At 42.2% G+C, this 27,682-nt stretch overlaps 3 protein-coding genes across 5 annotated transcripts; 2 read left to right on the top strand and 1 right to left on the bottom strand.

Moving 5' to 3' along the window:
• Positions 1-1,263: 1,263 nt before the first annotated feature.
• LOC135102239 (organic cation transporter protein-like) lies at positions 1,264-15,397 on the top strand. Of its 3 annotated transcripts, XM_064007115.1 has the most exons (14): positions 1,272-1,399; positions 3,278-3,374; positions 4,054-4,165; positions 5,467-5,587; positions 9,172-9,283; positions 9,835-9,938; positions 10,663-10,817; positions 11,134-11,302; positions 11,682-11,829; positions 12,421-12,512; positions 12,796-13,055; positions 13,754-13,938; positions 14,121-14,272; positions 14,512-15,397. In XM_064007115.1, exons 3-14 carry the CDS (start codon positions 4,084-4,086, stop codon positions 14,810-14,812), a joined length of 1,881 nt encoding a protein of 626 aa, XP_063863185.1. In that variant the 5' UTR covers positions 1,272-1,399; positions 3,278-3,374; positions 4,054-4,083; the 3' UTR covers positions 14,813-15,397. The 3 variants fall into 3 exon arrangements, with proteins under 3 accessions (XP_063863184.1, XP_063863185.1, XP_063863186.1); XM_064007114.1 differs by lacking the exon at positions 3,278-3,374 and having other exon boundaries at positions 1,264-1,399; XM_064007116.1 differs by lacking the exon at positions 5,467-5,587 and having other exon boundaries at positions 1,273-1,399.
• Positions 15,398-15,698: 301 nt separating this feature from the next.
• Positions 15,699-19,801, bottom strand: LOC135102240 (uncharacterized). The gene is made up of 4 exons (XM_064007117.1): positions 17,240-19,801; positions 16,917-17,057; positions 16,505-16,786; positions 15,699-16,302 (listed from the first exon to the last, which is right to left on the bottom strand). Exons 1-4 carry the CDS (start codon positions 17,420-17,422, stop codon positions 15,910-15,912), a joined length of 999 nt encoding a protein of 332 aa, XP_063863187.1. The 5' UTR covers positions 17,423-19,801; the 3' UTR covers positions 15,699-15,909.
• A 4,085-nt stretch (positions 19,802-23,886) lies between these two features.
• Positions 23,887-27,680, top strand: LOC135101785 (uncharacterized protein DDB_G0271670-like). The gene is made up of 5 exons (XM_064006080.1): positions 23,887-24,435; positions 24,522-24,803; positions 24,908-25,899; positions 26,409-26,529; positions 27,588-27,680. The coding sequence occupies exons 2-5, from the start codon at positions 24,522-24,524 to the stop codon at positions 27,678-27,680; spliced, it is 1,488 nt and encodes a 495-aa protein (XP_063862150.1). The 5' UTR covers positions 23,887-24,435.
• Positions 27,681-27,682: the final 2 nt, after the last annotated feature.

Genomic DNA, 27,682 nt, shown 5'->3' with positions numbered 1-27,682 from the left:
GCACTTGGAAAACTACAAATACATCTGAAAATAATGTAGCAATAACAATTTTTTTACGCTTACAACATTATGAAGATAGCAAATACACAAGAAAAATTATAAGATAATAAATTATATTTTTATGCATGCGACATTAAGAAGACTGCAAACATCTGAGGAAATTAATTAAATAATAAATAATAACAAAGTTTTAAGCATGCCGTAGAAAAATTGAATAACTATTAGTAAGAGTATTATAAAATTCTAATAAGTTGCTTTAAAGTACGATAAAATGAATAAATAAACAAAAATAAATCAATATACAAGACAGAATTAAATTAAATAATCCAAAAGAAAGGGAGACACATTTTATGTGTAAGTGGCTTAATTCTGAATGAAGTGTAATAAAAGTAATTGTATATAAAGGCTGCAGCAAAATAAAACATTTAATTCTTATATATATAGTGGTAGCAAAATTAGATTCAGCTCAAATGACTGAGTGTTGTGTGAATGCATTGCGTGTGTAGACCTTGATATGTAAGAACTGGTGATTGAGAGCAACATGTTATTGTACATAGCAAGAAATGACTCTCAACTTAAAGAGAGAGAGAGAGAGAGAGAGAGAGAGAGAGAGAGAGGAGGGGTCCACGGAAATTACGATAGTGCTGAATAATATAGTAAGAGATGTACATGAATAAAAAAGAAGAAAAAAAAGAGAGAAAAAAAGACGAAGAAAAACTGACGATGACGATAATGATGACAATTACCAAGAACATCCAACAATTAACAGTCCAAAAACTGAAAACACCAGAAAAAATAAAAAATAAATAAATAAAGAAAATTTTACAAGGACAAAGGTGATGATGACAACAAAAACAACGATAACAATAATGATAGCGATGATAAGTGACAATATACATCCTATCATAAAAAAAATAAATAAAAAAAAATAAAATAAAATAATAATAATAATAATAATAATAATAATAATAATAATAATAATAATAATAATAATGAAAATAAACAAAACAAAATTCTACATGGACAAAATCCTGACCACGCATAACATGTACCCCCACAAGGATCCCCTCTCATCTCTCCACGAACAAATCCACACATGAAACAAAATCCTAACGAAATGCGCAGCGCTCTCCCCACGTCTTGCCTTCCCCTCCAACGCTCCTGTTTTTTTTTTTTTTCGGTAGACGTGAGGGAAGTCGAGAGGAGAGGAAGGTGAGGAGGTGAAATCATTCCTCACTCAATAAGACCAGTAATGCCTCAATGTATGTACAGTCAGTCCTCCTGTTACCACCGAGGAGAGAGGAGGTCTGTTGCGAAGCGGCGGCAGAGACACGCAGTTTACCATCAAGAAGGAAACTGAGGATTCTTGCTTCTTTGAACATCAGTGAGAGAGAAAAAGGTATTTGAAGAGAAATATAAGAGGGGTTATAGCGAAGCACATACACTCACACACGGGATGCTTTCCTATTTTTTAACGTCTCAGCGTCTTATTTTTAACAGGCTTTAGTTTAGTTAGGTTATCAAGGATATTTTCATGGTTCTAGTGATAATCTGACAGGGATTCTACATTATCAGTAAGAGAAACAACCTTGGAAATTCGTATTATCATCTCCGTGGCCTTTGAAAACCAAGCCTTTGAGAACCAAGCATTTAAGAAGGAGAGAAACAGGTTGTAGTGGAAGTTAATAGGGTTTTCAATTTTTTTTTTTTTTTTTTCATAATTCTAGTAAAGCCTTGACGAGGATCCAACACTTTCAATCAGAAAAAAAAAAAAAACACCCCATACTCCTTCGAAATTAATTAGCGAGGTTTTCATGGATCCTTTCATAATTCTAGTGGCAGTCTGACGAGGATTCTACACTGTCATTAAGAGGAACACCCTTGGGAATCCATAAAATTATTTCCGTGGCCTTTGAAAATTAATCTTGATGAAAGACCAAAGCATTTAAGAGAGGAAGGAATGAGTTTTCAAGTTTTTTTTTTTTTTTCATGAATAATAACGTTTTAACAAGAATTCTACATTGTCAGTAAGAAAAACACGTATGTAAACCCCGTATGATAATTTCCGTGGCCTTTGAAAATCGGTCCTAATTAGAAACCCAAAGTATTGAAGAAAAGAGGGAATGGGATGCGAGCCACGTTCTCCTCAGCCCCTGCACCGCCTCCATCGCCACCATCGCCTTGACACTAGCACGTTTACACCACACCAAGAGCACCTCATAGCCAATAATTCAGTTGTCAAGCAGGCTAATACGCCCCCCACCCACTCTCTCTCTCTCTCTCTCTCTCTCTCTCTCTCTCTCTCTCTCTCTCTCTCTCTCTCTCTCTCTCTCTCTTTAGTTAGGTTAGTTAGGTTAGGTTAGATCAGTTACCATATATATATATATATATATATATATATATATATATATATATATATATATATATATATATATATATATATATATATATATATATATATATATATATATATATATATATATATATATATATATATATATATATATATATATATATATATATATATATATATATATATATATATATATACGAGTATATATATATATATATATATATATATATATATATATATATATATATATATATATATATATATATATATATACATATATATATATATATATATATATATATATATATATATATATATATATATATATATATATATATATATATATATATATATATATATATATATATATATATATATATATATATATATATATATATATATATACATATATATATATATATATATATATATATATATATATATATATATATATATATATATATATATATATATATATATATATATATATATATATATATATATATATATATATATATATATATATATATATATATATATATATATATATATATATATATATATATATATATATATATATATATATATATATATATATATATATATATATATATATATATATATATATATATATATATATACATACATATATATATATATATATATATATATATATATATATATATATATATATATATATATATATATATATATATATATATATATATATATATATATATATATATATATATATATATATATATATATATATATATATATATATATATATATATATATATATATATATATATATATATATATATATATATATATATATACTCGTATATATCTTTTTTTTTCCCAAACTGAAAACGAAGCAGGAAGAATTTATGGCAGCTCATGTATTGTACCCAATTCATTTAGGTCTCCGGAATCACACACTCACGCCCGGTCTGCCCTTCTTTGCCTACGCACTCGTCCACCTAGGCTGCTCTCTGTCTGTTGCCGGGCCAAGACTATTGTAAGTACATGCAGGACTGATAGCCTTGTCCTGGCCACCTGTGTTTCGTAAGCGTCTTGTTCTCTGTCACTCCCCTCAAGGCTTACGTAACGCGGCCAGTGTACAGGGTCTGCCAAAGCAATTCATAAACAGGTTGTAGTTAAGAGAAGGCTTGACGAGACTATCAATGCATGTTATGTCTTTACGCAGTCTCTGGAAAAGGTTATATGATATGTGGTCATTTGTCATGATTTTAATTTATTTTGTTGTTTAGTTGTTTGCTGCGTTTTGAAGTTTAATTAAGCGTCTGTTTTGTTATGTTTCTGTTTTGTTGTTTTTATCTTTTTTCTTCTTTGTCCTTCTTTTTTCTTCGTTCCTTCTTCTTCCTCCTCCTCCTCCTCCTCCTCCTCTTCCTCCTCCTCCTCCTCCTCCTCCTCCTCCTCCTCCTCCTCCTCCTCCTCCTTCTTCTTCTTCTTCTTTTTCCTCTTTTCTGAAGGTTTGCATGCTCGGTCAACAGGAAAGCATTCATTACCCGATACTCCTGACCTTCATTAAGTATGACCTTTAATATTTGCCTATACATGAACTTTTTTCGTTAATTGTGACCTTCAGTACTTGCCTGAACCTGACCTGCTTTATTCAGCGTGGCCTTCCTCCAATATGTACACGCTGTCATTTTACTAGAGCGCAGTGTTTTCAGGTTGACGCGGAGGAGCGGAGGGTCGAGGCGATGGCAAGCCAGCTGGATGGTGTCTTAAGCCAGCTGGGAACCGGGAAGTGGAACCTGGTGCACTTCACGGCTCTGGCTTACTGTGAGTTGTGGTACTGGTGGTGGTGCTAGTGGTGGTGGTGGTAGTGGTAGTGGAGTTGCTTTTGTTGTTGTAGCAGAAGTAGGAATAGAAATGGTATACTAGTAGTTGTAGTATGTAGTAGTAGTAGTAATAGAAGTAGTAGTAGTAGTAGTAGTAGTAGTAGTAGTAGTAGTAGTAGTAGTAGTAGTAGTAGTAGTAGTAGTAGTTGTTGCTGTTGTTGTTGTTGTTGTTGTTGTTGTTGTTGTGGTAGCATTAGTAGTAGTAGTAGAGCCTGAAAATCCTTTCATCTTTCCTAAAATCAGCAAATATTGAGATACAGAAATTCATTATCCTCATCACCATCACCACACCACCACCATCACCATCACCATCACCATCATCATCATCATCATCATCATCATCATCATCATCATCACCATCACTACCATCTAAGCATCACAAACACGTTACAGGACCCTAGACTACTCATCCAGAAAACATCGCTATAGTACCATTTGCATAATTTTTTCCCTCGAATTTCCCTTTTTTTTTTTATCTATTTGTTGTTGTTTTTCTGAATGGACGTAAGTTAGAAAAGGGGAGGTAAATGTAGATTCCCACTCAAAATATTTTATGGTTAAAGGATAATAATAACATAAAGTGCAGTATTTTGTATCTGTCATTCTCATTCAAACGATTCAGATCAATAGGTTCTTAAGATGATGTTTTGCTGCCTTTACGTTATAAGACAAGAACGCTCGGGAATTACGTGTAAACAAAACACAGACTCTTTTTCACTGCAGTGCCGTTTTCTTTCGTTTTTCGTCATCGTTTTACCAAAAAAATCGTGACGGTGGGGATTGAGGTACTAATATTTGTTATATTTAAGTTAAACAAGATTATGTAGGTAAAAGTGTTGCGTAGTTCATAACTTTCTTAGATTGTATTAATAATTATGAGAAGAGGAACTACATATTATTAGTTTTTTTTTTGTATATTATTTATTTATTTATTCATTTATTTATTTATTTATTTATTTATTTTATTTTATTTTATTTATTATTTTTTTTATTTTTTTTGGGGGGGATGGGGGGAGGAGGAGACAGCAGGTTTCGTGATCGTACGTATTTTGTTTATGTAGATATTTGTATTCCCTGTTTTGTTCACGTGGTTATCTAATGTGTTATGTGACTCCTAGATGTGGTCAGTAACATACCTATCAATCTATCTGTATATATGTGTATGTGTGTGTGTGTGTGTGTGTGTGTGTGTGTGTGTGTGTATCCTGCAGTCTAAGCGTCTCACCACTCCCGCCTCAACAGGCGTGTCACTGCCCTGCTACCACACCTTGGCGGGGCCCTTCCTCGCTCCGAAAGTTGACTACCAGTGTCTACCCGGCTCCTCAGACCCCTCAGTCCCTCTGGCCTCCCACATCACCACGCAGTAAGCACCCCCCACTCCACCCCACCCCTCCCACACATCCACAATATGCACCCACACATATCCATGTCCTCACACACACACACACACACACACACACACACACACATCGCGTCTCTGACTTCTAATTGGTGACCCTGAATCTTTTATTACGATGACATAATCCTGAGAACTCTTCAACCCCCGACAAGATTAATGCCATCATGTTGTCTTTTACCCCTGTGTGTTGTACGAGTATGTTGGGTTTAATTTCCCGGGAAAGTATAATGGAAATGGCTAGAAATTGAAGTTCATTTCAAGTATTAAGTTTGTTGAATATCGGCTTTTTTTTTTTTATGTAGGAGGGACACCGGTCAAGGGCCAATAAAAAAAAAAAAAAAACCCACTTAGATGCTGGTCCCTGAATAGGTCCAAAGCGGTAGTCAAAAACTGAAGGATAAGTGTCTTGAAACCTCCCTCTTGAAGGAGTTCAAATCAGAGGAAGGTGGAAATATAGAAATACGAGTAGACAGGGAGTTGCAGAGTTTACCAGGAAAAGGGATGAATGATTGAGAATACTGGTTAACTCTTGCATTAGAGAGGTTGACAGAATGGGGGTGAGAGAAAGAAGAGTCTTGTGGAGCGAGGCCGTGGGAGGAGAGGACGTATGCAGTTAGCAAGATCAGAAGAGCAGTTAGCATGAAAATAGCGGTAGAAGATAGCAAGAGATGCAACACTGCGGCGATAAGAAAGAGACTGAAGGCAATCAGTTAGAGGAGAGGAGTTGATGAGACGAAAAGCTTTTCATTCCACCCTGTCTAAAAGAGCGGTATGAGTGAAACCCCTCCAGACATGTGAAGTTTACTCCATACATGGACGGATAAGGCCCTTGTACAGAGTTACCAGCTGGGGTTGGGGTTGAGAAAATTGGCGGAGACGTCTCAGAACACCTAACTTCATAGAAGCTGTTTTGGCTAGAGATGAGATGTGAAGCTTCCAGTTTAGATTATAAGAAAAGGATAGACTGAGGATGTTCAGTGTAGAAGAGGGGGACAGTTGAGTGTCATTGAAGAAGAGGGGATAGTTGTCTGGAAGGTTGTGTCGAGTTGATAGATGGAGGAATTGAGTTTTTGAGGCATTGAACAATACCAAATTTGCTCTGCCCCAATCAGAAATTTTAGAGAGATCAGAAGTCAGGCGTTCTGTGGCTTCCCTGCGTGAACTGATTACTTCCTGAAGGGTTGGACGTCTGTGAAAAGACGTGGATAAGTGTAGGATGGTATCATCAGCGTAGGAGTGGATAGGACAAGAAGTTTGGTTTAGAAGATCATTGATGAATAATAAGAAGAGAGTGGGTGACAGGAAAGAACCCTGAGGAACACCGCTGTTAATAGATTTAGGAGAAAACAGTGGCCATTTATCACAGCAGCAATAGAACGGTCAAAAAGGAAACTTGAGATGAAATTACAGAGAGATGAATGGAGGCCATAGGAGGGTACTTTGGAAATCAAAGTTTTGTGCCAGACTCTATCGAAAGCTTTTGATATATCCAAGGCAACAGCAAAAGTTTCACCAAAATCTCTAAAAGAGGATAACCATGGCTCAGTAAGGAAAGCCAGAAGATCACCAGTAGAACGGCCTTGACGGAAACCATACTGGCGATCAGATAGAAGGTTATGAAGTGATAGATGTTTAAGAATCTTCCTGTTGAAGATAGATTAGAAAACTTTAGATAGGCAGGAAATTAAAACAATAGGACGGTAGTTTGAGGGATTAGAACGGTCACCCTTTTTAGGAACAGGCTTAATGTAGACCAACTTCCAGCAAGAAGGAAAGGTAGATGTTGACAGACAGAGTTGAAAGAGTCTGACTAAGCGAGGTATAAGCACGGAGGCGCAGTTTCGGAGAACAATAGGAAGGACCCCATCAAGGTCCATAAGCCTTCCGAGGGTTTAGGCCAGCGAGGGCATGGAAAACATCATTGCGAAGAATTTTAATAGATAGCATGAAGTAGTCAGAGGGTGGAGGAGAGGGAGGAACAAGTCCTGAATCGTTCAAGGAAGAGTTTTTAGCAAAGGTTTGAGCAAAGAGTTCAGCTTTAGAGATAGATGTGATAGCAGTGGTGCCATCTGGTTGAAATAAAGGAGGGAAAGAAGAAGAAACAAAGTTATTGGAGATGTTTTTGGTTAGGTGACAGAAGTCACGAAGGGAATTAGATCTTGAAAATTTTTTGACACTTTCTATTAATGAAGGAGTTTTTGGCTAGTTGGAGGACAGACTTGGCATGGTTCCGGACAGAAATATAAAGTGCATGAGATTCTGGTGACGGAAGACTCAAGTACCTTTTGTGGACCATCTCTGTCATATATAACATGAGAACAGGCTGCGTTAAACCAAGGTTTGGAAGGTTTAGATCGAGAAAAAAAAGTGAGGAATGTACGCCTCCATGCCAGACACTATCACCTCTGTTATGCGTTCAGCACACAAAGACGGGTCTCTGACACGGAAGCAGTAGTCATTCCAAGGAAAAATCAGCAAAATACCTCCTCAGGTCCCCCCAACTAGCAGAGGCAAAACGCCAGAGGCATCTTCGCTTAGGGAGATCCTGAGGAGGGATTGGAGCAATAGGACAAGATACAGATATGAAATTGTGATCGGAGGAACCCAACGGAGAAGAGAGGGTGACAGCATAAGCAGAAGGATTAGAGGTCAGGAAAAGATCAAGAATGTTGGGCGTATCTCCAAGACGTTCAGGAATACGAGTAGGGTGCTGCACCAATTGCTTTAGATCGTGGAGGAGAGCAAAGTTGAAGGCTAGTTCACCAAGATGGTCAGTGAAGGGAAGGGAAAGCCAAAGCTGGTGGTGAACATTGAAGTCTCCAAGAATGGAGATCTCAGCAAAAGGGAAGAGAGTCAGAATGTGCTCTACTTTGGAAGTTAAGTAGTCAAAGAATTTCTTATAGTCAGAGGAGTTAGGTGAGAGATATACAGCACAGATAAATTTAGTTTGAGAGTGACCCTGCAGTCGTAGCCAGATGGTGGAAAACTCAGAAGATTCAAGAGCGTGGGCATGAGAGCAGGTTAAGTCGTTGTGCACATAAATGCAACATCCAGCTTTGGATCGAAAATGAGGATAGAGAGAGTAGGAGGGAACAGAAAAGAAGCTGCTGTCTGGTTATTGCACTCCTGAAGGTAATGAGTTCCTGTTCGTTCCTGCTGTTCTGTGTGTGTCGTGTGGCGTTAACGTTGCAGGGCAGCACATTAGAGTGAAAGAAAATAATAATAATAGAAAGAAATTGATTCTCAGAGTTTAGTATGAATGGAATAGACTCAGTAATCTCATTAATCAGGTTATTAGTGCCGAGTCAACAGAATACTTTTAAAAGAAGATTAGATGAATTTATGGATGTGGATGATAGTTGGAAATGCGAGTAGATAGGTTGGCATGTCACGTTTAGTTCTGATGACTTACTGCAGCTTTCCTTATTTATGATATAGAGGAAATGACTGCCACGTGTAGGTCTGATAAGTTCTTGCAGCTTCCCTTGTTCTCTTATGTCTATGTCCACAGACGCAAGGTACTGCATGGGTGTGTGCTCTCATTGCAGGGACTCGTGCAGCTACTATGTGAAGGATCCCTCCAGAGAAGAGCCACTGGAGCGACCCTGCAAACGATGGTCCTTCGACAACTCCACCTTCGTCTCCACCGTCACGTCAGAGGTGAGGCGGAACTAGGAAACGAGGAGGGCTGGGCCACGTGGGAGGGTAGGAAGTGGTGTGACTGAGTGTTCAGACTGGAATGTTAGTGACTTAGCGAGGACAAGGAATAGTCACAGCTCAGCACAATCTTCTTAAACGTCTCATTACAATACAGTACAATTCTTTATTCGTACCAGGTATAGTTCTTTAGTCACCTAACCTATCACATGATAGTAATGAAGCCATTCATCTTAAACACAATGGAATAAAGTGAAGGTACATGTTCTTATCTCGATCACTTTTAACACTAGAGTTTTCATGGAAGTTTTCATGATAGCTATAGTTTGACAAGATTTCTACATAATCAATGAGAAAAATATCCATGAATGGCTGAATGATAATTTACGAAGACTTTGAAAACACTCCGGACGAGAAAACAACGCATAAGAACACGGGGTTTCTTAGTACTGTACTATGCATCAGACCCGCGCAACGTGAGGGGCCACAGTGGCGTTAGGTGTACAGTACATTAGATAGCATGTACTTGTCTTATTAGCGTTGTGGTATTGCAGTTCGGGCTCGTGTGCGGGATGGAGTACCTGCGCGCTGCCTACACCAGTATTTACATGTTGGGCGTTATGGTGGGCGCACCTTTCAACGGATTCCTGGCAGATAAGTGAGTGTCTTGCGACTCGTGGCCCTTGCTGTGTGTACTAGTGTATTTGTGGTATTCGCATCAACACAAACACGTCGTAGTGAGCTGAAGTGTTTCATGAGTAACTTGATGGACATTATTAGGAGTTTTGTACAGTACCATCGACCTGATTCCTTCTGGTATGTCATGTCAGATCCTCTCAGTAACTCCAGCCAGGCATCCTACATTTCTAACAGTTACCAGCAGGATTACCTCACTCGCTTTGGTCTCCGCTTCAGGCGCTGCTTCCCGAAGGAGTAATATTTGTTTCTGAGAATCCTTTCATAAACTTTCATTGTTGGAATAGGCACTCATGGCATTCACTAACTTCCTTTCCCTATTTGAGATCTGGAACCCCTTCTTTCTTCTGTATTAACTCCTTCCTATTACTTAAGCTTTTTTTTTCAAGAGGGAGGTTTCAAAACACTTATCCTCCAATATTTGATGATTACTTTGGACTTAGCTTTGGAAATTGGCACTAAAGTGGACCTTTTTTTTTCGATCTTTTGTTGCCCTTAGCCAGTGTCTCTTTTACATAGAAAAAAAAAAAAAAAAATGGCACTGAAAGACAAAACATGCTTGAATTTTCACCCATCAGACAGTGGTGGGTTCACACGTAAACAGACTCATTTACCTGGGAACGTTAAACAGTGGGTGAAGCTTAAAACCTTGGTGGAGACGCTTGGTGAGGGTGCCGCCCTTGCAGGTACGGTAGGCGGCCAACTATCACCATCGGCTCCGTGGTGTACGCGGTGGTGGCCCTAGCGTCCTGCTGGCTGCCGTCCCTCGTCTCCGTGCTCATCTCCCGCTTCCTGCTGGGCACGCTGCACGCCACCATCCTCAAGACGGGATATATTCTCGGTAGGACGCGTGCATGTGTTGCCTTCCCCTATCCTGCAAGACTGGGCAAAGTAACATAATGGCGACAGCATTAGTGATGTAGCACTGCCTCTCTTTTATGACTTCCTTTTGTTGATTTTTCTCTCTTATTTGTTATTATTTCCTCCCTTCAGTGTCCTATTCTCTTTTTTTCATTGTTCTTTTTCTCAGTGTTTGATTAATTTTGGTGAATGCACAGTCAGGTCCGTTTTTGTAACACACCAAGGTATGCAAACACGCGCTGGACAAAAAATAAACACCCTGCTAATGCCGTGCCGTCCCGATGTGTGTGTTGCAGCCATGGAAGTGTCGTCGCCGAGGGTGAGGCCTGTGCTGGGCATCGTGCTGTTCCTGCCGTGGGCGCTGGGCACCATGGCTTGGGGCGGCGCGGCGTATCTGTTGAGGAGCTGGCGGTGGCTGCAGCTGTCCGTGTCCCTGCTGTTCCTGTTCTTCCTGCCGGCGCTGCTGTGAGTTGTGCTTTGGCCCATGTTCTGAAATACTTCTGGCCGCACCATTAATTTCAAAAGGCTCTGCTTGAAGTCACACGGATTTTTTTTTTTTTTTAGTTCCAATGAGAAATCAACATTATTTTTACATTATTAACATATAAAACACTCTTAAGAACCCGGCTAATCATGGTAATCATCTCTATGGCCTTTGAAAATAGTCGTGGTGAGAGAGCAAAGCGTTTCTGAGTACATGCCTTTGTTGCGTCGAGGGAGGAGTTGGCTGCTGCCTTTATTCAGTCGCCGGGAAAACATTAGATGCACAACATGTACGTGAGGCGTGAGTGCAGTGTGTGTGTGTATGAGATGTATGAGAGGATGATCGTGTGGCGGTGCGCAGGCTGCTGGACGAGTCCCCGCGGTGGCTTGCGGTGCGCGGTTACCACACCCATGCCCTCGCCGTGCTGCAGAGAGCCGCCCGATGGAACCGTGTCGCCTTGCCGCCCCGCCACCGCCTGCTGCAGATCATCAAGGACAGCCAGGATGAGGTGAGTCCTTCGACAGGGCGCGGCGAGGCTTGGGACAGAGAACTGGGTTCTTAACCTTATTCATTATTGCCTCCTCGTCTGCTCCTTCTTGCTAACAATTGGCGGTGGTGCAGTGGTCAGTGGATTACTTAAAGAGCAGCATACTGATAAAAACATAATACCTACAACCAGTGTCTAAACACGATCATAGCAGGCCGTGTTTATTCAGTCGCCAGGCCTCATTAGTTTTACGTGCTGTATATTTTGTGTGCACGCGTTTTATTTTATTTTTATTTATTTATTTATTCATTTATTTACTTATAAGAAGCTTGGTTGTTTCTGACTTTGTTATGTTTATTCTTTTTCTGTGGTATCTTGAAATTTTTCGCGGCGTGTTTAAATTATGTAATCTTCATGTATCATTGATTCATTCTTATGGGTTAAGTCTGAAAAGTTTCTTATTTTAACCTTTTATTTTAATTCATAATTTTAATTTTGTATTAGACTAAAAGTTATTATGTATTAGATATTACAGTGTACTATGTGGTCAATGATAAAACTAACGAACAAACTAACTAACTATCCAAGTGTTGACGTTGTGATCTGCGACAGGGCAATGCATCGTCCCAGGGGCGAGGCCTCAGGCCTTGCAGGAGTCAGTCGCTGCTGGACACCTACCTGTGCCAGATGTTCATCCTCCTCCGGTAGGGCGCGGCTAGCGGCGGCACTACCACCCAAACACCTGCTTGTATTTGTAAATATTTGCCCCTCTCCTTATTTCACTGCCTTTGGTCTACTTTTGTTGTTGCTATTATTATTATTATTATTATTACTACTACTACTACTACTACTAATATTATTATTATTATTATTATTATTATTATTATTATTATTATTATTATTATTGTTGTTGTTGTTGTTAACATTATTGCTACTATTATCATTATTAATCTTTGTGTATGTGTGTGTGTGTGTGTTTGTGTGCAGGACGCCGCGGCTGAGGGTGATCACGCTGGGCATGTTTTTCGACTACCTGGTGGTGGGCATGGTATACTTCGGGCTATCGCTGAGCGGGGACCACCTAAGCAGCAATCCTTTCCTGTACATGGTACTGACGGGCCTGGTGGAGGTGCCCGCCTACACCCTCATGGTGCCCGTCGTCACCAACTACGGCAGGAGGAGCACCACTATTGTATTCTTCCTCTTCAGCGGCGTCATGCTTCTCCTCCTGCCCTTCATCCCTAACGGTCAGTGCGGTGTTATGTGCGTGTGCTCTTTTCGCCCTACACTTCCCGTGTCTTTCAGTTCCTCAGTCCCTCACTCCCACACTTCACTCTCTTGGTTCCTCACTCCCTCGCACCTCATCTGTTCACAGACTATATATTTCCTATTGTGTTATAATTTTCTGTGGGCTCGGCAACCACTAAACCTCTGTAGATGACAGGGAACCCAGCAACTATACACTTGTGAAGGGACTCTGGCCTAGGGCAACAAAAAGATTGAAAAAAGTCCCAGTGAAAGTGTTAGTCCCTAGAGAATGTAATCAAAAGAGTTATGCAAAATGTTACGAATGTCTTGAAAGCCCCTCCCTCTTTTAAATAGTTCAAGTCAAAGGCAGGAAGACATACTCACTACAAGGGAATAAATACTCTGAGTGCGGTGTCAATCCGGGATATCAGACTTAGGACTATATCTTGAAACGCGTCTGCGGCGCCTCCACTACTTTCAGAAGGCTCTGATTGAAGTTTTTAAGATTGTTTTCATGGTTTAGTGACAGATTAACAAGCTTTTTACCTTACAACAGAACTTGAGAATCTTGAGAATCATCTATGTGGCCTTTGAAAATAGTCGCCGTGAGAAAAAAAGCGTTTCAGAATACGGGCTTAGTCACTCGGGAAGACCTCTGGAAGTGCACGGGCTGTTCCTGACCCACGCATTCTTGCAGGGTGCGGATGGGTGGCCGTGACCCTGGCGCTAGTGGGCAAGATGTCCATCTCTTCGGCGTTCCAGGTACTGACTCTGTACAGCTCCGAGCTCTTCCCGACGGAGGTGAGGACGCGCGGCACCAGCACGGCCTTCATGATGTCCCGCGTGGGCTCCATGACTTCGCCCTTCATCACAGAGCTCTTGGTGAGAGAGAGAGAGAGAGAGAGAGAGAGAGAGAGGAGAGAGAGAGTAGCTTCAGAAGATCAAATGCGTTACTGAGTTGCCCTGCTAAGTATAACTAACTGCTTCATTCCCGCTCGAGAGTGATGCATTGTTTATCCCCATTCTCTCTCTCTCTCTCTCTCTCTCTCTCTCTCTCTCTGCAGGGCTCCACCAGCTCGTGGACGCCTTCCGTGGTGTTTGGGGTGGCGTCACTGCTGGCGGGCGTGGTGTCGATGGTGCTGCCCGAGACTGGGGACACCTCGCTGCCGGACACCATCAAGCAGCTGGAGGAGAGAGGCACCGTGGAAGGGTACAGGTGAGTGGACGATGGACACACACACACACACACACACACACACACACACACACACGGGACTTACATACAACTTGGATACTAGTCTTCTCATTCCCTTCTTTGTTATCTAGACGTTCTTTGATATCAGAAATGTCAGACGTACTCTTTATGGTGATTTCAGCTGTGTGTGTGTGTGTGTGTGTGTGTGTGTGTGTGTATAATACCCTAACATCCCTCCCCTCCCTCCACCTCGCCTCCAGGAAGCTGCTGTGGGTGATGGCGGCTGATGTGTCCAGCGGATGGCCGTGCGGTAGGCGTGGGGAGGCCGCCTCTCGGGAACCCGCCCTCCTGAACTCCACACACCTCCCCACCCATTCCCTCCACGCCACGCACATCCCCTTCCATCCACTCCACCCAGTTTATCCATCTGCACATTCCAACGATCCACCGGCGTATTGTAGTTTCGAGCCCATTAATTCCAGACACTCCATCCCTGCATCCACCCACACATCCACTCCATCCGCCTTGCCCGCTGACGACGAGAAATCGCCCACCGTATGAGCATTGCAGGTTCTTGATCACCCCCTGCACGCCGCTAAGTGTTCTTGTATACGTGATATAAAATTTTGTTGGGTCTCCTTACTCTCATTTCAAGCTTCAAGACGAGAGGTAAACTGAGTATCATAAATATGCTTGAGATACCGTGATCGTGCCGCCTGTGTCTCTGGGCATTAGGATCCTTCCCTTCACTTGCTGCAGTAAGATGTGAACCAACTCAATATATATATACCATATTCAAGGCTATAAGTCAAGACACCTCCTGCACATTCGAGATAGCAGACACATTTTTCTGTAATTCTCTAGCGATGCAAGCAGTGGAGTCGCCTCACTTGTGCCTTGCTGGCCTCACTCGCCGGAAAAAAATAAAATAAAATAAATAAATAAATAAATGAATAAATAAATTAAAATCATAGAGAAATGGGTCGGCCAAACTCAAAAGGAAACTTGGTAATATTCAAGTTAGTACCTTCATCAAAGTTTAATTATTGCAAAGCTCTGAAGACCCGACACTGCGGACGTGACCAAATGTATTAAGTCTTTGTAGTCTTGACCTGCATTTATCATAATCACACCTGTCACGAATAAGTTTTCTAATGGCACTGCTTCCCTTATTTCTCTTGTGCTGTAGGGTCCTCAGAGTAAACTGGTGTTACTAGGGTTATGCAAATAGTTTTGCATTCAAGTTTTACTTCAGAACTTACCTTTTGTTCATCATGACCAGTTACCCCACACCCCACCAAGCAGCTTCGTGATGCAGCTGTGCTGGAGAGAAGGTACCAGGCGCTGCAACAAGTGGTGGCGTGCCAAGCAATTCCAACAACTACTCTTTGGATAACTATCTTATGTACTCTCTTATCGTGCATGTGTAAAGTAATGGATGTCAGTATTTGACGGCCACTGAGAAAGGAAATAGAAAAAGAACACTTGTTCGAGTTGCTGTTGTACGTTTATTCAACTCCAGGATTCGCTACACATCAGCAATGGGTGATATTTGGCTGCAAGACGCACACAGCAAGTTGGAGTCTTCGTACCGTGGTTTGTGTTGGAGAGGTACTGTTGGGGATGGAGATAAACTTGCTGCATTATAATGAATCTCTTCAACAAGTGGGAGGAAGGCATTTCTTCTCGATCTCACCAGTGTAGCAGGGATTGACGGTGGGACAGGTGACGCTGCCGGTGTCCGTCTCGCAGCTTATGGTGACGGGATTGAACACCTGGCCCTCGCCGCAGCAGATCTTCTCCCCCACAGTGGCGCTGTTGCTGCACACGTAGAACGCGTTGCACTCCACGGTGTCCGCCGTGACAATGTCAGTGGCGCCACAGGTTGGTGTTGCAGGACCGGTGATGCTAGCCACGCAGGACGAGGTGTCGGGATCGAAGACTGGTGTAGGGTCGCTGCAGGACACGACGCCAGTAGATATCACCGAGCCCCCGACAGTGTAGCAGGCGTAGTAGCCGGAGCAGCTGGGCAGCAGGGGGAAGAGGCCGTCCTGGGGACACAGGGAGGTGCCTTTACCAACAAAACATTGCCCTGGGATCAGAGTTCACGCCGCCATTAAGTGTCGGGGCACTCACGAAGTAATGCCAGCAGACCAGTGTCCCGCCAGCCTGTGTGTGTCAGCACGGCGACAACTGAGCGTTCTATGGGGAAGGTGAGACTAGCGGCGCTCTCACCTCTAAAGGAAGACTCACCTCTGTGCACGTGACGGTGGGCTGGGTGGTGGTGGTCACTTCGGTGGTGGTGACAGTGGAGGTGGTGGGAACAGCCTTACATGCGTTGGTGGCCGTGTCAAATTCCTCGCCTGGCGCGCAGCTGAGAGGGATTTGCAGTGTGTTGGAGAAGCACAGCAGGTAATTCTGTGGGTCATAGGAGTCCACCACGTAGGAGGGGAAGGAGCTGCACTGGCATTTGGTCCTCGAAGTGTCGCTGGCGAGCATGCAGGAGCCGGTACCACCTGAGCCCTCCTCACACAGCTGCAACACCAAACACTGTCTGATGCCGCTGTCTGTGTGAAGTCTCCTCACCGATGAGCTCAGACCAAGGAAACTAGGCAGTCTAGTTCCCTTGGCTCAGACCCGCCCTGACATATAATAAGCCGCTCACCTCGCCACTCTGGCACGAGAAGGTGCTGGCCACGCTGCCTCCGGAACACAGGGCCAGGGTGGAGCAGCTCTCACACTTGAAGCCATCGCCGCCCGAACAGTCAACTGCCGCCTCCGTCAGGCTTACTGCTCCACACGCCACCTGCAACGGATAGAAGATAAAGTTAATGATAATATGAAAACCTGTTTGTTATGGATTATTTTCCTTCGTAATATCTAAGCTATTATAAAGAACCTCTCCATGTTCCTTTGCCTGAAGATGAGCTCAAGTGTGAAGTGTAGCTAGAGAGAAAGCTGCCTGGTATGTTTAGGAAGACCACTCACCGTGAAGTAGAAGAGGAACTTAAGCATCATTGTGAGGTTAGATGAGGCGGCGCCGCTGCAAGGCAAGTATCCACAGGTGCTGCACTGATCTGGAAAGATGACAAGCCTCCAGCAAACAGGCACATCACGAAATACTTCATAATGTGTCTCTTCAAAATATACTTGTTCCAACCACAACACCATTTCCCGGTCAGATAATAATACCCATTTTACTTCCTCATGGTTCCTTTCTGTAATTGTAAAGATGTTACAGTTTTCCTGTTCATTATGATTCGAGATTGTTTCCGAGATCCAAAGAATGATGCCCCTGTTACTTTCTAAAGTTTCTATCCTGTAATTCTAAAGGTGTTATCGTTTCTTTGTTCATTATGATTTGAGATTGTTTTCGGATTCCAAAGAATAATACCCTTGTTACTTTCTTCTATTTTGTACCTCTAAATGTGTAATTGTTCCCTCGTTCATTGTGCGGCTGCTTCGAGATTGTTTCCGAGATCTCAACCCGACCACGCGTGAGCACGTAACATCCCCCGCCTTCCTGTCAGTTGGGTCGCAGCTCGCCCTCGATTACGTTGTCTGTTACCTCTCTCGACCTCTCTTGATGGGCTGCTTGTCGCCAGGTCCACCGTCTGTCGTTGTCAGGATCACCACCACTTGTGTTACTAACAATTGACCTTCGCCTTGTCTTGAGAGCAAGGTCTTTTTTTTTTTTTCATCATGTTCTTGGCCTATAGCACTGATAGGGTATTCTGGTGCAACTGTCTGAAGGTTTAAATGGTTGACCTCTTATGTTTGTGGAGAATCAGTTGGTCGATCTCTTGTATATGCAGAAGCTCAGTGGTCGACCTCTTCCTTATATTCGTGGAGGCTCAGTTAGTCGACCTCTTTCTTATATTTGTGGAAGCTCAGTTGGTTGATCTCTTATATTGGTGGTTGCCCATGCTCAGATTTTTAGTGACATACAAGCAGAGGCTCGCACCGCCCTCCAGAGCTTCCCTATGCAGGCACCGTCGAAGATAAGATTGACAGGAGCCATTTGGATGTTCTTTGGCAAGTTTCCTGCAGGATTCAAACTCAGGGCTCCAATACCACTACGTTAGAGCTCTGACCACTAAGCCACCGCTAGCAATTCCTAAACCTATCAAGACTACAGTAGAATACTTTTCTATAAATCCTGAATCTAAAAGCAATTTTTCAATAATTCTGAAACCTGAAAAGAAACTATGATGCTCCTGAAAACATGCCACAGAACGACTAGTTTGTATCATTTCCAGTGTTTCTGAAACCAAATTAACTACAACATTCATGAAAATACACAATTAGCTTTCAGTTTTTTCCAACATTTCTGAAGCCCGAAAAAAAAAAAAATGATGCGCCTGAAAATGTGCCAGAGAACGACTTGCTTCTATTTTTTTTTCCAAATATTTATGAATCAAACGTGAACTACAACATTTCTGAAGATATACGACAAACTTATAACTTTTCCAACATATCTGAATCACATTAAAGTTATGAAAAATATTATACAGATCGACTAGCTTTTAACTTTACCAATATTGCTTTGATAATTAAGGAAACACATCGGTCAGTAGCCATGTACAGCCGCGAAAGGAAGTAATATCGCTCCTTATTTTAACTTTCCTTCAGGAACTAGACTATGGCAATCTTTGGAGTCCGACTGAAACTGTTTCTTATCTTACCATGAATATGAATTTATTTTTTTCCGAATTATCACTCGAAATCAACTGTAAATTAATTATAAAAGAGAAATAACTTTGTAATCATAAATCTCTCAGAGGCATGCCATTAGAAACCAAAATATGGCAATCTTTCGAATTCGACTGAAATTTTATCTTTTCGTACCACACGTGTATTTTTAGAATTACCACTAGAAATCAACTCTACATGAATTATAAGAGAGAAATAACCTACTACTCGTAAAACCTCGAGAGGAACGAGATTATTTTCTACCGTGACTGTACAAGTGAACTGTAAATGTATACCTGACCGGAGGTAGACGAGGTTTACCTTACCGCTTACCTGCTAGTGATCAACCGCACACCGGCCATCGTTATATAGGCCTCTTCTTGTCGTCCTTGGCGATGAGTACAAATTTGCACATGAGTGAATAGCGTTGTGTGGCGCATATTAGACCCTCCTGGTGAGTGGCACGCCGCTCAATTAGACATGTCACTCACACGGAAATCTGGCACCCGCTGTTTGTTCGGGAGAGCGAGTGAGTGGCAGGTGAACACGGCACCCGCACCTGTGTAACCTCCTCGCTGTGCCTCGGCCACACGTGCAGGTACAAGGCCTTAATTAAATTATACACCGTCATTTCATCGCCTTCCGTAACGTTAATTCGCGGTGACTCTATAAGGGATCTGATTACCACACGATATTACTCTAGTAAAATTATAAATTGCCACATTCCTTTCGAACGAAGATTTTTTATTAGCTGATTATATAGCAGTATGAAATTCGGTATATCTTAGTAAGTGAAACAGATGACAAAGCTGAGTGTTTTTGCGTTTCATTAGTAAAGCAAGTGTGTTTGTCAAGCACAATAGTTTTTCCTCCTAATGTTTTTTTTTTTTTTATCTGTTTTTTTTTTTTACTTCGGTGGAATCATGGTCATATCATGGCTGATATTCTTGTACTCAAATCTTCTTTCTCTTCTTCTTTTTCTTTTTCTTCTTTTTTTTTTTTTCTTCTTCTTCTTCTTCTTCTTCTTCTTCTTCTTTTTATTATTATTATTATTATTATTGTTGTTGTTGTTGTTGTTGTTGTTGTTGTTGTTGTTGTTGTTGTTGTTGTTGTTGTTGTTGTTGTTGTTATCATTGTTATTTATTATTATTGTTATTATTATTATTATTATTATTATTATTATTATTATTATTATTATTATTATTATTATTATTATTACTATTGTTATAGTTATTATTATTGTTATTATCATCCTCCTCCTACTCCCCTTCCTTTTTTTTTCCCTGCACCATTCCCAAAGTTCACACGAGGTCACTGGTACAAAGGCAATGATGTTTGTTATACTCTCCTTAACAACAAATAAATAAATATACAAATATATAAGAATAACTAAATTAACTAACTGAATTAGAAAATAAAGAAAAAAAAAAGTAAAATCGCAAGGGATATTCTCTTACAGGCGTAAACAATACAAAACAAACACACATTACCATAAACTAAAGTCTCTATCAGTAAGAACCAAAGTTTTTCAGTTGCCAGCATATCATTCAAATGTTACAATATTAGAAACATCAAACTCGACTAGTTATCTTTTATTTTTTTGAACGACGACAAGTAAATAAAAATGCCACACATGTATATAAACAAGAAAATAAATTATGTACTAAACACTCAGCATCAGCAAGGTCATAAGGTGCCGGATTAGAGAGAGAAGGTGAGTGTGAAGAAGAGAAAGGTGTCAGTGATTGCAGGTAAGACGTGGCGAGGCGAGGTGTTTATGGGGGTGTTAGCACTGAGGGTGGAGGAGGCGTGGCAGGTGTGGCAGGCGTGGTGTGTACTAATGACAACATTCAGACTGAAGAGGTATGGAGGAGAAGGCGTCAGTGGGAGGGATGAGGGAGAGGAGGGGGAGAGGGAGAAGAGAAGACGAGAAATAGGAGTGGAGAGATTTTGAGTGACAGCAGCAGCCCTCTCTTCCTCCTCCTCCTCCTCCTCCTCCTCCTCCTCCTCCTCCTCCTCCTCCTCCTGTATCGTCTTTAGAACCAACCGTAGATTTTCTAGTCTATGACGTGGCCAATGTTTTCATCCTCTCGTTAATGTTTATTTTCGTGGCATTACTCTAGGTTTTCCCTTACTCCCTTCCCATACGTCATTGTTTTATCCTTTTGTTTTCATAGCCGGATCTTTTTTCTACAATCATCCACAAATTTCTGATCATTTAGCTTTGAATTACATTCTCCTAAATAGTCCTATAGCTTCAAAAAAGTAAAATAAATCTTATATTTTTAACACTGCTCTCAGTAATAAAATAGGACGACCATAGAGATAAAAGGGATAAAATCAGGACATTTTCCTTCATTAGTTCCTTCCTTCTGGACACTTACCTTATTGCGTCCCTTCCTTCCCTTGCGTCAGTCATTTAAGATTTGTATCCCTTCCTTTCCAAACCTCAGTATTTTAAGCAGTACCGTAGACAATATAAAAAAGGAAATCGTATCGTTATCATATATCTACTGGAAGATTTGTCAGGAAATTATTGTATACGTACTTGTAAATTCTGGAACTCTCAGTATGCATCTGTATTTCCAGTTGCCTATGACTTTAACTCCTTCAACAGGGAGGTTTCATGATATTTTTTGTAAGATGGGATATTCTTTCGAATTATTCTTTGTTTTGGGAATGGCCTCTGGCAAAGGGCAAAGAAAAAGCCTGGAAAGAAAGGTCCAGTAAAATAAGAAAAAGAGCTGTCAATCCCCAAAGAGTACTTTCAAAAGGTTTATCCAAGATCATTATGCTTCGCTCTATTGAAGGAAAAATTATTGTCAGACTAACATGAAGGACGTACTCATAATTTATTGTAAGTGTTAACAACGACTACTTGACAAACCATCAACCTGAAGACAAAGCGCCACCCTGATCATTTTGTAGCTACATAGAACCACTCTAGTCACGTTGTAGACGCAAGAAACCATCACGGTTATCTTGTAGACACAGGAAGCCATCCTGGTTACCTTGTAGACACAGGAAGCCATCCTGGTCACCTTGTATGAATAGGTCACAATTAATGACCTCCATTCTGACTGTTCTAAAACAATAACCAGAATGGGACACATGCCCTGTTAGAATTTGATTTTCAGATAGATAGAGCAATATGTGATCTCTTCTTCCATTGTCGTGGGGAAGGTGGAGCTTTCCTCATCTCACTGATACTTGGTCAGAAGGCTCCTCCCCTGGACATGTGGCCCTCAAATTAGTAGAGAGAGCTGCTTTTCATAATAAATTATAGACTTCTTTTTAAATATCTAAAGTTTTAAATGATTTTATTATCATTATATTTCAAATTTCAAATTACTTTATCAACATATGTAGCATAATGGAGAACTTCAACCCTGAGCTGGGGGAATCCGGGAGGGACAGGGTCGGACATGTCGACGAGACATGTAGCCAACGCCACATGGCATTTGCTCTGTCAATGACAGGCCAACCTGAAGGCAAGTGAGGAAGACACATAACGAACAACACTGAGTCAGTGGGATCAAAGCCTTGGGTACGAAACGAACAACGCCTGATGTATTGCTCTGGGTCAGTACATTTAAATCCCAGCCCACTTATTTTAAAGCTTTTTTTTTTTTTTTAATCTTCTTTATTCCTTTAAATTTGAACTGTACCTCATTTTTGTTATTTTTATGTTTGATTTTAACACTACTAATATTTCTATGCATTTTATAATCCGGCGCCACATGACCGTAGTTGTTGCGGCGCCATGAAAGAACATATTAATCACTTCACTTCATATAGTCATAATGGAAAATAAATAGATAAATGAGAAGAGAGGCATTGAGCTGCTTTCTTAATGGGTATGTTCTGTGCGGTCACTCACCAAAGCACTTCTATACTTGATTTCTAGATAGGCTGATTAATATGGAATAGTTTTGTTTTCTATATTTATTACACAAAGCTAACAGACTTCAAGTACAAAGTGAACAGCACATAGGAGTACTTCAATCCTGACCGATGGATCTGAAATATAACAACAAAATGCAACAACGAAACAGGCTAGCAGATGACATATGTTCATTTAGAAAGTCACGGTGCGTCGGTGTTGAAATGCCCTGCGAAGAAAAAGAGGTCAGAACGATAGATAAGAGAACACGTTACCACTAATGCACAATAGAATAAATTACAGAATAAAACACACACAAAAACGTAGATCATATTTTCAAGGCACTCATCATTTAATTTTTGACAACCGCTTTTGACTCTGTTCGGGAACCGGCACCTCAGTGGGCCTTTTTTTTTTTTTTACTATAATTTTGTTGTCCTTAGCCGGTGCCTCTCCTACATGAAAAATAATGATAATAATAAAATAAAATAAATAAATAAATAAATAAGTAAATAAATAAAAGATTACCAGGAAATAATCTGTGAAATATAGTTATCTAACGCATTATACCTTGCTTACGTTTCTTCCATCTCTCTCTCTCTCTCTCTCTCTCTCTCTCTCTCTGGTAGTGATGGTTAGCAAACAAATGACCAGCTGTGGGCCGCTTGATGAGACCTGGCGAGGGTACATAAAGAAGCGCGGCGCTAGTGTGTCCTTCACATGCTCCTCCGTACCCAGCAGGTGAGTAGCGACGTGCCGGGGTGCAGTTGGCAGTAAGGCACCACAGGGGCCACTCCACTGTACTGAGGATATTTATATTAGAAAGCTGCACATAGTTGTCAAATATTGGAAACCAAAACATTAATCATTATCAATATGATGTAACTCTCAACACCCACACCAGGCTGTGGCCAAACACTCAAGGGACACAACGACTCACGAGCTGAGTTGAGGATCTTTCAGGTCATCAGCGTTCCATAAACTCATGACATTCCTGTGAAAAATAACATTCTTAAAAAAAAACATATTTTTTTCTTACAACAGACTCAAGAACATAACATTAATTCACTGTGAAATAATTCTGGTGTCTGATTATTCCTCCCGTGAACACATTACTACAACAACCCTCACTGACAGAGGAAGACTCGCGTGCCGACGTGCTCCACCAGACGCAGTTCAGACATGCGGCGACACTTGCACCTCCTGTCCGTGTTGGTGGTGAGTGCCTTTATCACCATCACCATTCTAACCATCATCATCATCATCACCAGCATAATCATCATGTCATCATCAGACCTGCTGTCCCTCGCCAGCGTCGGCGGCGCCTCCTTGCCCTCCCTCGTCCCGCCTTCACATCTCAAGACCATCCCCGCCATTCCCATAAGATGCACAACTCATTAATGACTGTCACTTAACACCAGCTTTTGTGGCGCTTCACATTAACACCAGCTGTTGTGGCGCCTCACAGGGCGCTCTGGCGACAGTGAGCCTGACGCAGGCGGCAGTTGACTGTTCGGGCGGTGATGGCTTCAAGTGCGAGAGTTGCTCCACCCTCGCCCTGTGTTCGGGAGGAAGTGTGGCCAGCACCTTCCCATGCCAGAGTGACCAGGTGAGCGGCTTGTCAGCACACGCGCCTCGGCCCAGACACGTCAAGGCTTGTTCCACAAGCCCGGCGCTAACGTGAGACTGTTGCAGATGTGTGAGGAAGGCGCGTCCGGCCCGGCCACCTGTGCTCTCACCAGCGACTCTTCGAGGACCAAATGTAAGTGCGGCTCCTTCCCTTCCTACGTGGTGGACTCCTATGACTCACAGAATTACCTGCTGTGCTTCTCCTCCACACTGCAAATCCCTCTCAGCTGCCCCTCAGGCGAAGAGTTTGACACGGCCACCAACCCATGTAAGGCTGTTCCCACCACCTCCACTGTCACCACCACCGAAGTGACCACCACCACCCAACCCACCGTCACGTGCACAGAGGTGAGTCTTCCTTCAGATCATGAGTGCCCCGAGACTTAATGGCGGCGTGAACTCTGATCCCAGAGCAATGTTTTGTTGGTAAAGGCGCCTCCCTGTGTCCCCAGGACGGCCTCTTCCCTCTGCTGCCCAGCTGCTCCGGCTACTACGCCTGCTACACTGTCGGGGGCTCGGTGATATCTACTGGCGTCGTGTCCTGCAGCGACCCTACACCAGTTTTCAATCCCGACACCTCGTCCTGCGTGGCTAGCATCACCGGTCCTGCAACACCAACCTGTGGCGCCACTGACATTGTCACGGCGGACACCGTGGAGTGCAACGCGTTCTACGTGTGCAGCAACAGCGCCACTGTGGGGGAGAAGATCTGCTGCGGCGAGGGCCAGGTGTTCAATCCCGTCACCATAAGCTGCGAGACGGACACCGGCAGCGTCACCTGTCCCACCGTCAATCCCTGCTACGACGGCGAGGTGGTGAAAGCTTGTGAGACATCCACCAGTACCTCTGCCTCGCCTACCTCCTCCTCCATCTCTTCCAGTAGCTCTTCCACATCTTCTGCCAGTAGTACTTCCACAACCATTAATACTTCTGAAACAGACAGCAGCACTAGAACCATCAGTACTTCCGAGACTGAGAGCAGCACTAGCACTGTCAGTACTTCCGAGACTGACAGTAGCACCAGCACTGTCAGTACTTCTGAAACAGACAGCAGCACCAGCACTGTCAGTACTTCTGAAACAGACAGCAGCACCAGCACTGTCAGTACTTCTGAAACAGACAGCAGCACCAGCACTGTCAGTACTTCTGAAACAGACAGCAGCACCAGCACTGTCAGTACTTCTGAAACAGACAGCAGCACCAGCACTGTCAGTACTTCTGAAACAGACAGTAGCACCAGCACTGTCAGTACTTCTGAAACAGACAGTAGCACCAGCACTGTCAGTACTTCTGAAACAGACAGCAGCACCAGCACTGTCAGTACTTCTGAAACAGACGACACCTCCAGCACCAGCACCAGCACCACCTCGTCCACCCCCACGGCAGGGGCTCCTGACTGCACGGTGAACTCAGGAACCTTTCCATATCCCGGCGACTGTACGAAGTAGGTGTCTTAGTTTTCACCACCACCATTACTACCACCATCACAACCACCACCGCCATCATCATTATTATTATAATAATCATCAGCGGCAGCGATTACAAATATTACACAGTGAAATATGGGTCTCCATCAAATGCATTGTGTGCATTTCGTGTAAACTCCTGATCTTGCCTTTCCCTCCTGGTCTCAGAGTCTACCTTGGTCTTTGCCCTCCCACAAACCCGAGTTACTCTCTCGATCACGAAGATGGTACAAAAAAAAGTCTAGGGTTATAAAGATCTCTCTTTGCTCACTGAACACATTCAAATCCCATGCCACTTAATTTATAGTTTCTAGTTTTTACCCATTTTATTCTTTTAAATTTGAACTATACCTCATTTTTGTTATTCTTATGTTTGATTTTAGCACTACTATTATTTCTATAATCCGGCGCCATATGGCCGTAGTTGTTGATGCTCCATGGAAGAATTTTCAATAATTTCATTTCATCACCGTCTGGTACCAAGCAGAGCTGTTGTCCAGGAGCGCGATCACATCAGTACACGAACACAGGCACTCCGCCTCAAGTCGCTTCTCCAGAACCTTGCCACCGAGTGTCAGGAGAAGGAAACACATGAGTGGAGTGTCAGCGTAAGGAAGATCACACTGACACACACACACACACCCACACACACCCACTCACGTAGGTAGGTAGGTATCACAAAAGACACATAATTTTTTTTTTTTTTATGCAGGAAGAATTCTGGCCATCTGAAAAGAAAAAGATCCACTGAAGGCGCCAGTCCCTACGAAAGAAAACAGTCGTAAAGCAAGTCGATGAAACAGCCCCCACAAACCATATTCACTTCATAGCCATTTAATTTCCCTTCCCTCTCTCTTGTGTCGTTTCTAGTTCCCTCTGTTACTCTTGGCGGGTCGGGCCCATCCTTGTTTTCTCTTCACGCTATGACTGCTATGAATGAATGAAAATGTTGTGTTGCATGTTTAGACTATCACTTCGAGAGTCATCATATTTGACAGAAGAGGGAGCGAATAATGGAGTTCAAATCTTCCGGTGTTCGGTGTTGTATTTTGGCTTTGTAGGCGGTCTAAGGTTACCTAAATGAAGTCAAAAGTGTGTTATTAGTAGTTAAAGGGTTAATGCGAGTCAGGGATCAGATGTATAGAAGGATGTGTCCCCTCTTCATTCCCGCCCTCCACGCAGCCACACTCCCTCCATTCAGTCTGAGTTGGTGAATAGACACGATCTTCTTTGGGTGGGATTCAGAGAGAGAGAGAGAGAGAGAGAGAGAGAGAGAGAGAGAGAGAGAGAGAGAGAGAGAGAGAGAGAGAGAGAGAGAGAGAGGGAGAGAATATGTGTGTGTGTGTGTGTGTGTGTGTGTGTGTGTGTGTGTGTGTATCTGGTAGTGGCTGGATAGCACTGGAGTTAGCTGGTTAGGGTGTTTAGTTTTTCTTTACGGCGTGACAAGTAGTAGTAGTAGTAGTAGTAGTAGTAGTAGTAGTAGTAGTAGTTCTTTCTCCTTAATCAATGACTTCTTGTTTCAGCATTCACACTACACCTAAGAAATACATCACATAACTTATCATCCATTGCTCACCTACTACCAGACACAAACACTACCTACACACGCTCCTAACTCTTGAATGAATACTTTGCTTACCTTACCATCTCTTTCCTCCATCCGCAGGTATTACTTCTGCTACGAGGGCCAGCTGGCGGAACAAACCTGCGCCGGGAGTCTCATCTTCAGTCCGGGGGTTGGCTGTACCACCACTTCTAACT

This window comes from Scylla paramamosain, chromosome 7 (genome assembly GCF_035594125.1).
Source record: "Scylla paramamosain isolate STU-SP2022 chromosome 7, ASM3559412v1, whole genome shotgun sequence".
Classification (NCBI taxonomy): Eukaryota; Metazoa; Arthropoda; class Malacostraca; order Decapoda; family Portunidae; genus Scylla; species Scylla paramamosain.
This window is presented reverse-complemented; position numbering and strand designations above follow the sequence as displayed.